The sequence below is a fragment of the Schistocerca serialis genome, chromosome 2 (assembly GCF_023864345.2).
Source record: "Schistocerca serialis cubense isolate TAMUIC-IGC-003099 chromosome 2, iqSchSeri2.2, whole genome shotgun sequence".
NCBI lineage: Eukaryota > Metazoa > Arthropoda > Insecta > Orthoptera > Acrididae > Schistocerca > Schistocerca serialis.
The window spans coordinates 1,052,788,202-1,052,802,986 of record NC_064639.1 but is presented as its reverse complement, the minus strand read 5'-3'; the positions used below and the strand labels follow the sequence as shown (position 1 = coordinate 1,052,802,986).

General features: G+C 43.4%; 1 protein-coding gene across 1 annotated transcript in view; it reads left to right on the top strand.

Moving 5' to 3' along the window:
- The first annotated feature begins 14,335 nt into the window (after positions 1-14,335).
- LOC126458500 (centrosomal protein of 78 kDa-like) overlaps positions 14,336-14,785 on the top strand; it is a 94,774-nt gene continuing 94,324 nt past the window's right edge. Inside the window, 2 exon segments of the mRNA XM_050095594.1 lie at positions 14,336-14,406; positions 14,408-14,577. Of these exon segments, the coding sequence (XP_049951551.1) occupies positions 14,336-14,406; positions 14,408-14,577 (241 nt within the window).

Below are 14,785 nucleotides of genomic sequence, written 5' to 3'. Positions count from 1 at the left end.
TCAACTACCCTGGCCAGCAAGATCTCCGGATCTGTCCCCCATTGAGCATGTTTGGGACTGGATGAAGCGTCGTCTCACGCGGTCTGCACGTCCAGCACGAACGCTGGTCCAACTGAGGCGCCAGGTGGAAATGGCATGGCAAGCCGTTCCACAGGACTACATCCAGCATCTCTACGATCGTCTCCATGGGAGAATAGCAGCCTGCATTGCTGCGAAAGGTGGATATACACTGTACTAGTGCAGACATTGTGCATGCTCTGTTGCCTGTGTCTATGTGCCTGTGGTTCTGTCAGTGTGATGTATCTGACCCCAGGAATGTGTCAATAAAGTTTCCCCTTCCTGGGACAATGAATTCACGGTGTTCTTATTTCAATTTCCAGGAGTGTATAAATGATATGCCTTCTAGTATTACAGGTGATTCAAAAATATTTCTGTTTGCTGATGACACCAGCTTGGTAGTGAAGGATCTTGTGTGTAATATTGAAACAGCAACAAATAATGTAGTTCATGAAATAAGTTCATGGCTTGTGGAAAATAATTTGATGCTAAATCACAGTAAGACTCAGTTTTTACAGTTTCTAACTCACAATTCAACAAGAACCGATATTTTGATCAGACAGAATAGGTATATTATAAGCGAGACGGAACAGTTCAAGTTCCTAGGCGTTCGGATAGATAGTAAGCTGTTGTGGAAAGCCCATGTCCAGGATCTTGTTCAGAAGCTAAATGCTGCTTTATTTACCATCAGAACAGTATCTGAAATAAGTGACACTTCAACACGAAAAGTAGTCTACTTCGCATATTTTCATACGCTTATGTCGTATGGTATTATTTTTTGGGGTAATTCTTCTGATTCAAAAAGGGTATTTTTGGCTCAAAAACAGGCTGTTTGAGCTATATGTGGTGTGAGTTCGAGAACCTCTTGTCGACCCCTATTCAAAAATCTGGGAATTCTGACATTGCCCTCACAGTATATATTTTCTTTAATGTCGTTTGTTGTTAGCAATATTAGCCTATTCCCAAGAGTTAATACTAGGCAGAAATCAAATCTGCATGTAGAATGCACTTCCTTGACTCTTGTGCAGAAAGGAGTGCAGTATTCTGCTGCATCCATTTTCAATAAGCTACCACAAGAACTCAAAAATCTTAGCAGTAGCCCAAACTCTTTTAAGTCGAAACTGAAGAGTTTCCTCATGGCTCACTCCTTCTATTCTGTCGAGGAGCTCCTGGAAGAGCTAAAAAATTAAGCAAATTCCAGTGTTACATTCTTGATTTTCTTCATTTAAACTTACAACTTGTCACCTGAATATGTTTTTTTATATTTCATTTTATCTGTTTCTAATATCGTGTTATAATTTCATTTATTGACTCGTTCCATGACCATGGAGACTTCTCCTTAATTTGGTCCCACGGAACAATAAATAAATAAATAAAAAATAAATAAATTCACTGAGACATCTGTTATTATGCGAACTACTATTTTTTGGGACACTGTTATAAAAGAAGCAACCAAGTTAAAAATTTCTGACAACTCCCTCAATAAAGATGACAGCCTGCAGCTAAGCACAGCTTGGAACCCAGCGATCGGAAAGTTGAAGCGGATGTGAGAAGTGCGCCATGAAAACATTACCTTATATGGCTCTGGAGCGAGCATCAGTGATGTCATTGAAGATAGTGCGGCTGTATAAGGATGGCAGCAGCAATCATTCAACAGTCATCACTTGACAGTGGCAGAGGAGAACTCAGCCAAAAGCTTGTGGCTTTTAAACCACTGGATGCATCTGGAAGCCCAAGAAAATTTTATCGGAAGGAAATCCCACTGTGCCAGGGGAGACAGCAAGTCCAGGAAAAGATGTGGAAGTAACAACGGACTAGGGTGGAGGATCTTTACTGATAGAAAGATTTCTTTGAATTGATGCACAAGTAATTTGTATTACCTACTTTTGGAATCTAAAAGCTTAAACTGACTAGATGAGTTTCCTTAAAGAGTGATCCCGTATGTCATTACTGAAAGAAAGTTTGCATTGTATGTGTCAGTTTTTCATTTTTACATCACTAATGTCTGACAACATCCACAATGCAAATAAAGACTTGTGTAGGTGTTTTAACAGTTCTGTGTTATGGTACTCCAAATCACATTTATTTTCAATTAGCTGGCAACCTCCCCCTGCGGGCTCGAGGGTTAGAATAGGCCCGAGGTATTCCTGCCTGACGTAGGAGGTGACTAAAAGGAGTATCTCACCTTTTGGCCTTTATGTGATGGTCCCCTGTAGGGTTTGGCCTCCATTTTTCAAAATTCTCCCGAAGAGCAAGCCAATTGGGGAAGGGCGCCTTACTTGGTACATCGTGTCCATCATGCATTGAGATCTTAAGCCCACTTTCTCGTTGTGGCATTGCAGTCCTGCTCATCCTCCATCTCTTGAATGAGGACACCTTCCTGGGTTCATTTTCTTCCACCCACTATGCAGTGTCGTTTTTTGCACCTACGAGGGCCATGGAATTCTTTGCGCCTCATATCCAGCATGGTAGCCCGTCCGTTGTGGTGGGGCTGCCATGTACCCTGTTGGTTGTAGCCCCCTGACAACACAGGGATCTCTCTGCTGATGCCTGCACTGTTAACTCCCCATGTATGCCAGACTAAGGATGGCAATGAAGCTTATTCGCCATGCTACCTTGTATGTACTAGGGTTGATAGGGAATCTTTCACGTCCATCAAGCCTCATTTTTTTTGTGGAGCATTTGGAGGACAAGTTTGGGGAGGTGGAGGGCTTGTCCAAAATGCGCTCTGGGTCAGTCTTGATAAAAACAGCATCCTCTGCCCAGTCATGGGCATTACTCGCTTGTGACAAGTTGGGGATGTTCCTGTTACCATCACGCCCCATAAGAGCTTAAATATGGTCCAGGGTATTATATTCCACAGAGACCTTCTTTTGCAGTCTGACGATGAGCTGCACGGCAATTTAGAGCGGTGAGGTGTCCATTTCATCCGGTGCGTCCATCGGGGTCCGAGGGATAATCAGGTTGCCACTGGTGCCTTCATCTTGGCCTTCAAGAGTGACACACTGCCCGAGAAGGTCAAGGTGATGGTCTACCACTGTGACCCTCCCCCGATGCTGTGCTTTAAATGCTGGAAATTCAGCCATATGTCTTCCCCCTGTACTTCCAGTGTCACATGTCGAGATTGTGGACGTCCATCACATCCCAATACTCTATGTGCCCCTCCCATCTGTGCCAACTGCGGAGAGCATCATTCACCTTGCTCGCCAGACTGCAGCATTTTACAGAAAGAGAGGAAAATCATGGAATATAAGACACTGAACCAACTGACCTACACTGAAGCTAAGAGGAAATTTGAGCGCCTACATCCTGTGGCCGCCGCCGCTACGAGAACAGTTGTCGCCCCATCAGTTCCTCACTTTCCTGTCGCCTCTCAGAACCAGAAGACTACACCTACCTCCTTGATGGTGGGGGGCACTTCCCTCCCTGTTGCTTCCGCACCACCTACTTCGGGAGCAACACCTCCCAACCATCAGGGATATCAGTCCCCACTTTTGAGCCAGAGAAGTGTAAGTCTTCTTTGGCTCCTCTCGCTAGGATGATGTGATGGTTGAGCAGATAACAACAACAATTGTTTCTGTGGCAGAAAACACAATCTCTCAGCTGTTTAGGGTGCCCCCGGTGAAAGCCAGGCCCTTGGTGATCGCCGGAAGTCGCTGAAGCAATTAAGGAGCGTCGGCGATCTCTACAGTGGCATAAGTGGCACCCTTCCCTGGAGCACCTCATAGCCTTTAAACGGCTCCGTGCCCGCGTTCGCCAATTTGTCAAAGGTTGGAAGCAGGAGTGTTGGGAGAGATATGTCTTGACCATTGGGTGCCATACGTCACCTTCCCAAGTCTGGGAAAGATCAAACGTGTTATCGGGTACCAGACCCCAACAGGTGTTTACCAGACCCCAACAGGTGTTCCCGGTGTTAACATAAATAGCGTGATATCTACCAACCAAACACGATTACCGAGCGCTTTGCTGAGCATTATGCTTGAGCCTCTGTGTCGGAGAATTACCCTCCAGCCTTTCGCACTCTCAAACGGCAGCTGGAAGGTAAATTCATCTCTTTTACTAGATGCCACAGTGAATTCTATAACGCCCCATTTACAGAGTGGAAGCTCCTCAGTGCCCTTGCACATTGCTCTGATACAGGGCCACATCGGATCCACAGTCAGGTGATTAAACATCTCTCATCTGACTACAAGCGACATCTCCTCATCATCTTCAACCAGATCTGGAGCGATGGCATCTTTCCATTGCAATGGCGGGAGAGCACAATTATTCTGGTGCTCTAACCCAGTAAAAACTTGCTTGATTTGGATAGCTATTGGCCCATCAGCCTCACCAATGTTCTTTGTAAGCTGCTGGAACGTATGGTGTGTTGGCTGTTGGGTTGGGTCCTGGAGTCACATGGCCTACTGGCTCCATGTCAGAGCAGCTTCTCCCAGGGTCGCTCTACCACTGATAATCTTTTGTCCCTCAAGTCTGCCATCCAAACAGCCTTTTCCAGACACCAACACCTAGTTGCCGTCTTTACTGATTTACAAAAAGCGTATGACGACACCACCTGGCAACATCATATCCTTGCCACTTTATACGAGTGGGGTCTCTGAGGCCTGTTCCCGATTTTTATCTAAAATTTCCTTACCCTTCGTACTTTCTGTGTCCAAGTCGTGCCTCCCATAGTTCTCCCCATACCCAGGAGAATGGTGTCCCTCATACCCAGGAGAATGGTGTCCCACAGGGCTCTGTATTGAGTGTCTCTCTATTTTTAGTGGCCATTAATGGTCTAGCAGCAGCTGTAGGGCCGTCTGTCTCACCTTCTTTGTTTGCAGATGACATCTGCATTTCGCACTGCTCCACCAGTACTGGTGTTGCTGAGGGGCGCCTACAGGGAGCCATCCACAAGGAGCAGTCATGGGCTGTAGCCCACGGGTTCCAGTTTTTGGCTGTAAAGTCTTGTGTTATGCACTTCTGTCAGCATTGTACTGTTCATCCAGAACCAGAACTTTACCTTAATGACGATCCACTCACTGTAGCAGAGGCATATCGATTCTTAGGACTGGTTTTCAACACCCGATTGACTTGGTTTCCTCACCTTCGTCAGCTTAAGTGGAAGTGCTGGCAGCACCTCAATGCCCTCCACTGCCTGAGCAACACCAACTAGGGTGCAGATTGCTCTATGCTGCTGCAGCTCTACAGAGCCCTTGTTCAATCCCACCTTGACAATGGGAGTCTGGTTTATGGTTTGGTGGCATCCTCAGCATTGCATTCACTTGACCCAGTGCAGCACTGTGGCGTTCATCTAGCGACGGGAACTTTTAGGAAGAGTCCCTCCATTGCAGGTTGGGCGTGCACAACTGCTGGCCAGTTACGTTGCACATATTCATAGTTCTCCTGCACATCCAAATCACCGTCTACTTTTCCACCCATGGTGGTTCATCTCCCACATCGGCAGCCCATGTCAGGGCCTCCAGTTGCAGCTTGTGTCCGATCTGTTCTTTCCGAACTGGAGTCCTTGCCTTTACCACCTATACTTGAGGTCCATTCACGTACATCTTCATAGTGTACACCTAGGTCGCAGCTTCACCTGGACCTTTCACATGGCCCCAAGGACTCAGTTAACCCCACGGCTCTCCGCTGCCACTTCCTTTTGATTCTTGACATGTACCGAGGCCACGAAGTGGTTTACACCGATGGCTTGATGGCTGATGCTCACGTCATCTTCGCGTATGTCCATGGAGGACATATTGAACAGCATTCCTTGCCCGATGGCTGCAGTGTTTCCACGACCGAGCTGGTGGCTATATCTCGTGCTCTTGAGCACATCCGTTCATGCCCTGTGTACTGACTCCTTGAGCAGCCTACAAGCTATTGACCAGTGCTATCCTTGTCATCCTTTGGTAGCAATCATCCAGGAATGGTCCAGTCATTCAGCGGTGTTTGTCTAGATCCCGGATCATGTCGAAATCCCAGGCAACAAACTTGCCGACAGACTGGCCAAACAAGCTACGCGGAAACTGCTTATGGAGATGGGCTTCCGTGATGACCCATCACAGTGTCGGTGCGGCACCTGGCTGACAGTGGCCCATATCTCGGTGAGCTGTCCTCCTCTGGCTGCCCTGCGATGGACTCTTCAGTTACTGATCTCGTTGCCATTAATTTTAGCTGGCGACGACTCACTGGCTAATTTAGTTTTACGTTTTATACGTGACGGTGGGTTTTATCATTCTATGTAAGTTCTAGTGCATATCCTTTGTCCCTTTGTGTTCTGCACTCTAATGATTTTAGGGTGGATGTTTTAATGTGCTGGCTTTTCCTTTTTATTCTTGTGGTTGACCAGCCACGGTTATCTGCTCTCTTGTTTTTACCCCTTCTACCTGTTTCTTGCTTCTCTCTGTGGTTTTCTTTTCCTGTTTTGTCCATAGTAGTGTTGGTTGTCCTGTCATTCTCCTGGTTCTTCCTTTCTCATGTTATTGTGCTGTATACCTCCTTTCTTCTCTTCTTTCCAATGTGTAATTATTTTACTGGGAACAAGGGACCGATGACCTTGCAGTTTGGTCCCCCCCCCCCCCCCCTTTAACCAACCAACCAGGCATCTGGCAACCCTGACTTTGCCTGGTAGTTCATTTTGCCAATCGTCTATTAAAAACAAAACAATGAAAACTCTCGCAGCAGGCACGATGTCAGATGATCCTGGACAGTTTCTGTATGCTGGGCACAGCTGCTTCATATGTCTACAATGTGATTTTGTAAACATCGTTGTGGCAATGCCCCTTCATAGCTTTATAGATGGCTGTTATTTTTGCCTACAGCTATTTGCACTTCACAGTTGAAAGCTGTCAAAAGTGCTGCCAGGTGTTGGGTATTTCCTTCAGTTGACTCAACTGTGGGCATGTCTTTGTAGTAAAAGATAAATGTATTAAAACTTCGTGAATGATGCAGCGTCCCCCCCCCCCCCCCCCCGCCCCACACACACACACACACACACACACACACACACACACACACACACACATCACAGTGTTTACATTATATCTCCTGATTTATATATCATATGGATGCTGTTTGCAAACTGTGTTGCAAATAGAGTTAGTAATTACCTGTTGGCTTCTCTCTCAGGTTCATCGGATGATGTTTGATTAATAATTTTTCTGGTGTTTTGTCAGCGTGAGTAGCTGGTATTTTCAAAGATTCACCCTCCATTGCTGGCAGTGGATCAGAGTCAAGCGTGCGTCTGCAGGTTACATGTACCTGGCACACCAGCGTCCAAGGCCTTTTCCATAGTCATTACCACTATGGTTCTTCCCTTGCTATTTGCAATGGTCATTCGCTACAGTATAGGAATGCAGCATCCATTCACCTTGAAGCTTTCTTCTTTCTTGTTGAACATATTGTCATGTTATTGTATTCTTATAACTTCCCCGAACAAGTGAGTGTGATAGCTCCTCTGTATACCAAGAACTTCCACATCAACAAATCATAGTGTGGTCGGTCTCACATAGCACATGCTCTGCCATGGCAAATTTCTCCACCTGCCCCAACCTGCAGTGCTTCTTATGTCTAGCGATCCTGGTGTTGATTATTCAACAGTCATTCTAATATAGAATTTTCCACATGTACATGGTATATTCCCGTCATTGCAGATGGGTCCCTTTTGTCCTTTGCCGATGTAAGACACTCTTTGATGTTCTTCGTCACTTTTTAAATAGTCTTTACAGCATGTTTGCCCAATATACAACCGAATTTGTCTATCACTCTGAAAATGTATGGCAGAAAGGCTGTACCTGTTATTTCTTTTTCTGATGTGATGCTTCACTGAGATTTCGATTCTGTGACACTTCTTATGTAACTAGTGGAGTATCAATTTGTCTCCAGAACGCCCTCTATATGGTGCATCTCACACCTGAGGTGCTGCAGCTGACATATTCGTCTTGCTCGTGTTATGAGCATATTAATCGTGCCTCTTTTCTGGCTTGGGTGGTAATTTGATAGCATAGGTTGAAAATACCACTTCAGTTGTAAATTACTTTATTTTCACACGACCAGTTTCGGGCTGTTATAACCCCGTCCTCACGTGTCGTAGCTGTGCTGTGATCCCCAAGCGCCGCATGTACCAGGTGCGGTGTGCTGCCTGAGTGCATATCAGTGCACACTCCGCTGCAGAGTGAAAATCTCATTCTGGAAACATCCCCCAGGTTGTGGCTAAGCCATGCCTCTGCAGTATCCTTTCTTTCAGGAGTGCTAGTTCTGCGAGGTTTGCAGGAGAGCTTCTGCAAAGTTTGGAAGGTAGCAGACGAGATACTGGCAGAAGTAAAGCTGTGAGTATGGGGCGTGAGTCGTGCTTAGGTAGCTCAGATGGTAGAGCACTTGCCCGCGAAAGGCTAATGTCCTGAATTCGACTCTCGGTCCGGCACACAGTTTTAATCTGCCAGGAAGTTTCATAACAGCGCACACTCCACTGCAGAGTGAAAATCTCATTCTGGATTTCATGTGATGCCTTTATACTGTAATCTACATAAGAATTCTAAAATGAGTTCTGTACTAATTATGAACTGTTAGTAGTCGATAGGTCAAACATGACAGTTTAATCTCAAGGAAGTCACACAGTATACAAGGGAATAAAATATTTACAACAGAATGAAAAAATTGTGATAAGTGAAATAAAATAATGTAATGAAATGTCTAAAATTTTCATATAGCTGACAAAAGAAGAAAATTATAAAAAGCAGTAAGGGAGTGCTGATATCATTTCAGGGCCTAACTTAAAGAAGTCATTGGATTAGAATCTATTAATCACCTTTGGTGTAATGAATATGTAGTGATGACTGAAAATTTGCAGCAGACTGGGATTGATTTCCTGCTCATCACAAGCATTCACTTAACCATTACGCTGTCTGAGTGTGCTACCACATCTGACTCAAACTTTCACTGACACTAATATCTGCACCTACAATTTCTAAAAATACTACCTTAGGTTCACTGGGGGAACCAAGTTTATTATTATTATTATTATTATTATTATTGTGCAGCTTGCTACAAGTTTTTCTCTTGTGCCAAGCTCTTCATATCAGAGCAGCACTTACACTCTATGCCCTCAATTATTTGTTGAATGTATTCTAGTGTCTGTCTTCCCATTAAGTTTTTACCCTCTACGGCTCCCTTGAGTACCCTGGAAGTTATTCCCTTAACGCATATCTTATCATCCTGTCTTATCATCTTGTCTTTGTTCCTTTCTTTGTCAATTTTGTGGAGAACCTCCTCTTTTCTTGTCTTATAACACTACCTAACTTTTCATATCCTATAGCACATCTCAGATGCCTCAGACTGTGTGTGTGTGTGGGGGGGGCTGGTTATGGTGCTGCGAAGGACATTTTATGTCAGCTGGTCGAACCGCAAGAATCATCTGCCACAGCGTTGCACAGGTGCTGGACTATCAAACTGTGGTGCTTTAGTCAATATTTTGTCTAGTCGGCATTGTTCTCCATCTGTGTCACCTGCTGTTTTGTCCTCTGTGGCCATCATGGTTTATCTGCATTCCTTTTCTGCATATGTGGAATGGGATGCATAAGAGAAATGTCTGCAAAAACACTTTGAAGATTTTGGAATTACTGATGCTACGAGGGCGGTTCAGAAAGTAACCTCCGATTGGTCACAGTGCGGGTTGTGGGGGGAGTAGCGACGCCATCTGTACGTTCACGCACTCAACAGGTCAGTCGGCATCAAGCCGTGGTCGAGTGAACGTCGTACCTGCGCTAGTTTAGTTTTTGTGGCAGTTTGAAATGTGTGCTGCAATAGAAAACCCCGCCAAATGTGAAGTGCGTGCTGTCATAAGGTTTTTTACAGCCAAAGGATATTCTGCAGCAGCTATTCATCGTGAGCTTTGTGCCGTGTACGGACCAAGAGTTATGAGTGAAGGAGTTGTCCGTGAATGGGTACGTTTATTTAAAAGTGGACGAGAAAACGTTCATGATGAAGAGAGGAGTGGTAGACCATCATTGGTGACTGACGAACTCGTTCAGACAGTTGATGCAAAAGTTCGTGAAAATCGACGTTTCTCAATGTCTGAGTTGTCTACTGGTTTTCCACAGATTTCTAAGACTCTCTTGTACGAGATAGTGACAGCAAGATTGGGTTACCGTAAGTTCTGTGCACGATGGGTGCTCGCAGAACAACGGCCCTTCTTGAGTCCTTCAAGTGGGACGTTATCAACCATCCACCTTACAGCCCAGACCTGGCGCCAAGTGATTATCACCTCTTCATGCATTTGAAGAAATGGCTCGGGTCACAGCGGTTTGATGACGACGAAGAGCTCAAAGATGCGGTCACAGGCTGGCTCCAGGCACAAGCGGGTGATTTTTATGCAGAAGGAATTTCAAAGCTTGTGAAGAGATATGATAAGTGCCTCAATCGCTATGGAGACTATGTAGAAAAATAGTGCAAAGATGTAGTTGTAAGATGTATATATTAAAATATTTTTATTTAACTTGGTGTATTTTTTTAAATCAACCGGAGGTTACTTTCTGAACGGCCCTCGTATTTTATGTCGAAGCTTATTCCTTTCCCAGATATCACCAAGAATATATCAAGTAAAAAGGGAAATGAATAGGTTAAAGTTAGATATAGTAGGAATTAGTGAAGGTCAGTGGCAGGAGGAACAAGACTTTTGGTCGGGTGACTACAGGGTTATAAACACAAAATCAAATAGGGGTAATGCAGGAGTAGGTTTAATAATGAATAGGAAAATAGGAATGCGGTAAGCTACTACAAACAACATAGTGAGCGCATTATTGTGGCCACGATAGATACGAAGCCCACACCTACTACAGTAGTACAAGTTTATATGCCAACTAGCTCTGCAGATGATGAAGAAATTGAAGAAATGTATGATGAGATATAAAACACAAAATCAAATAGGGGTAATGCAGGAGTAGGTTTAATAATGAATAGGAAAATAGGAATGCGGTAAGCTACTACAAACAGCATAGTGAGCGCATTATTGTGGCCACGATAGATACGAAGCCCACACCTACTACAGTAGTACAAGTTTATATGCCAACTAGCTCTGCTGATGATGAAGAAATTGAAGAAATGTATGATGAGATAAAAGAAATCAGATAGTGAAGGGTGGCGAAAATTTAATAGTCATGGGTGACTGGAATTCGAGAGTAGGAAAAGGGAGAGAAGGAAACGTAGTGGGTGAATATGGATTGGGGGAGAGAAATGAAAGAGGAAGCCGTCTGGTAGAATTTTGCACAGAGCATAACTTAATCATAGCTAACACTTGGTTTAAGAATCATGAAAGAAGGTTGTATACATGGAAGAACCCTGGAGATACTAAAAGGTATCAGATAGATTATATAATGGTAAGACAGAGATTTAGGAACCAGGTTTTACATTGTAAGACATTTCCAGGGACAGATGTGGACTCTGACCACAATCTATTGGTTATGACGTGTAGATTAAAACTGAAGAAACTGCAAAAAGGTGGGAACTTAAGGAGATGGGACCTGGATAAACTGAAAGGACGAGAGGTTGTACAGAGTTTCAGGGAGAGCATAAGGGAACAATTGACAGGAATGGGGGAAAGAAATACAGTAGAAGAAGAATGGGTAGCTCTGAGGGATGAAGTAGTGAAGGCAGCAGAGGATCAAGTAGGTAAAAAGACGAGGGCTAGTAGAAATCCTTGGGTAACAGAAGAAATATTGAATTTAATTGATGAAAGGAGAAAATATAAAAATGCAGTAAATGAAGCAGGCAAAAAGGAATACAAACGTCTCAAAAATGAGATCAACAGGAAGTGCAAAATGGCTAAGCAGGGATGGCTAGAGGACAAATGTAAGAATGTAGAGGCATATCTCACTAGGAGTAAGATAGATACTGCCTACAGGAAAATTAAAGAGACCTTTGGAGAAAAGAGAACCACTTATATGAACATCAAGAGCTCAGATGGAAACCCGGTTCTAAGCAAAGAAGGGAAAGCAGAAAGGTGGAAGGGGAGTATATATAGGGTCTATACAAGGGTGATGTACTTGTGGACAATATTATGGAAATGGAAGAGGATGCAGATGAAGATGAAATGGGAGATACAATACTGCGTGAAGAGTTTGACAGAGCACTGAAAGACCTGAGTCGAAACAAGGCCCCCGGAGTAGACAACATTCCATTGGAACTACTGACAGCCTTGGGAGAGCCAGTCCTGACAAAACTCTACCATCTGGTGATCAAGATGTATGAGACAGGCGAAATACCCTCAGACTTCAAGAAGAATATAATAATTCCAATCCCAAAGAAAGCAGGTGTTGACAGATGTGAAAATTACCGAACAGTCAGTTTAATAAGCCACAGCTGCAAAATACTAACACGAATTCTTTACAGATGAATGGAAAAACTAGTAGAAGCTGACCTCGGGGAAGATCAGTTTGGATTCCGTAGAAATACTGGAACACATGAGGCAATACTGACCTTACGACTTATCTTAGAAGGAAGAATAAGGAAAGGCAAACCTACGTTTCTAGCATTTGTAGACTTAGAGAAACCTACGTTTCTAGCATTTGTAGACTTAGAGAAAGCTTTTGACAATGTTGACTGGAACACTCTCTTTCAGATTCTGAAGGTGGCAGGGGTAAAATACAGGGAGCGAAAGGCTATTTACAATTTGTACAGAAACCAGATGGCAGTTATAAGAGTCGAGGGACATGAAAGGGAAGCAGTTGTTGGGAAGGGAGTAAGACAGGGTTGTAGCCTCTCCCCGATGTTATTCAATCTGTATATTGAGCAAGCAGTAAAGGAAACAAAAGAAAAATTCGAAGTAGGTATTAAAATCCATGGAGAAGAAATAAAAACTTTGAGGTTCACCGGTGACATTGTAATTCTGTCAGACACAGCAAAGGACTTGGAAGAGCAGTTGAACGGAATGGATAGCGTCTTGAAAGGAGGATATAAGATGAACATCAACAAAAGCAAAATGAGGATAATGGAATGTAGTCAAATTAAGTCAGGTGATGCTGAGGGAATTAGATTAGGAAATGAGACACTTAAAGTAGTAAAGGAGTTTTGCTATTTGGGGAGCAAAATAACTGATGATGGTCGAAGTAGAGAGGATATAAAATGTAGACTGGCAATGGCAAGGAAAGCGTTTCTGAAGAAGAGAAATTTGTTAACATCGAGTATAGATTTAAGTGTCAGGAAGTCTTTTCTGAAAGTATTTGTATGGAGTGTAGCCATGTATAGAAGTGAAACATGGACGATAAATAGTTTAGACAAGAAGAGAATAGAAGCTTTCGAAATGTGGTGCTACAGAAGAATGCTGAAGATAAGGTGGGTAGATCACATAACTAATGAGGAAGTATTGAATAGGATTGGGGAGAAGAGAAGTTTGCGGCACAACTTGACCAGAAGAAGGGATCGTTTGGTAGGACATGTTCTGAGGCATCAAGGGATCACCAATTTAGTATAAGCAGATTCAGAAGGATGTAGTTTGCAGTAGGTACTGGGAGATGAAGAAGCTTGCACAGGATAGAGTAGCATGGAGAGCTGCATCAAACCAGTCTCAGGACTGAAGACCACAACAACATCATATCAAGTCCTGAATTAACTCGCCTCATTGCAGGATCCATCCTCCTTAATGTTGGACCAAATCTGTAAGTGCGTCCCAGGCTGAGGTTTACTGATGTAGGGAGCATCCACATCAGTCCTATCGAGCATGGGCAGCTGAACTCCATGGGTTATTTCGTCATCATCATTTTGTGTCCAATCTGTATAAAGAGCCATATGCAAAGTCAACTGTTTTTATTGCTATCTGGAAAAATTCGTATATTTTTCATGATAGTGAGGGTCATGTACAAGGTTTAGTGTGTCATAAGATATTCAACCACACCGAGAAACCCAGTTTACAGCAGCCTCACATAAGTAATCATACCACAGAGTGTGACAAATGTACCGTTATTCCTTCCTACAAAACACAGTTTATAGTTACATTAATATTATCTCAATTTTTACTGGCTGTTTTTTGTTTTGCTATAATCTATTTGTAATTAAGTTATTTGTAATATCTTCCCAATTTAATTTTGAGCAAGTTTGATCACTACATTCAATATGCGAAGTAAATTTGAACTACTGTCTTGAGCTAATGACTCCACCATAACAAGAGCAAACTATTGCTGTGGGCTCTGGTGATAAGAACCATAATTGTGAATCTGTTATTGTATTTAAGAATTTTGATGTATTCAGCACTCAACTTGCTTTATTAATTAGCATGTAACCTTTGTTCTGCTTTTACTTTCAGATAATGATTGGATCTGTCGCAACAAGAAAAAAGAACTCACCAAAATTTCATGCCTACTATGAAGATCTATGTGAACCATAATGTTATGCCACTACGAATGATCACATCACAAAAGCAAAAAGATATTCTTGATATATGTGCTGATAGAATAAAATTTGATGAGTTGTTTCCAATTACAAAAGCTTTAGCTTGTGACCGTTCATTGTGTTTCATCGCAGTCAGGAGCAGATGTCAACGAAAATATGGTATGTATATTCAAATAGTCCACAGCTCATGATCTCATAGTAGCGTTCTCGCTTCCCGCGCACAGCGTCCCGGGTTCGATTCCCGGCGCAGGGTTGGGGATTTTCACTTGCCCTGAGATGACTGGGTGTTGTTGTGTCATCTTCATCATTGTCATTCATCCCCATTACAGTCAGAGGAAGGCAATGGCAAACCACCTCCATTAGGACC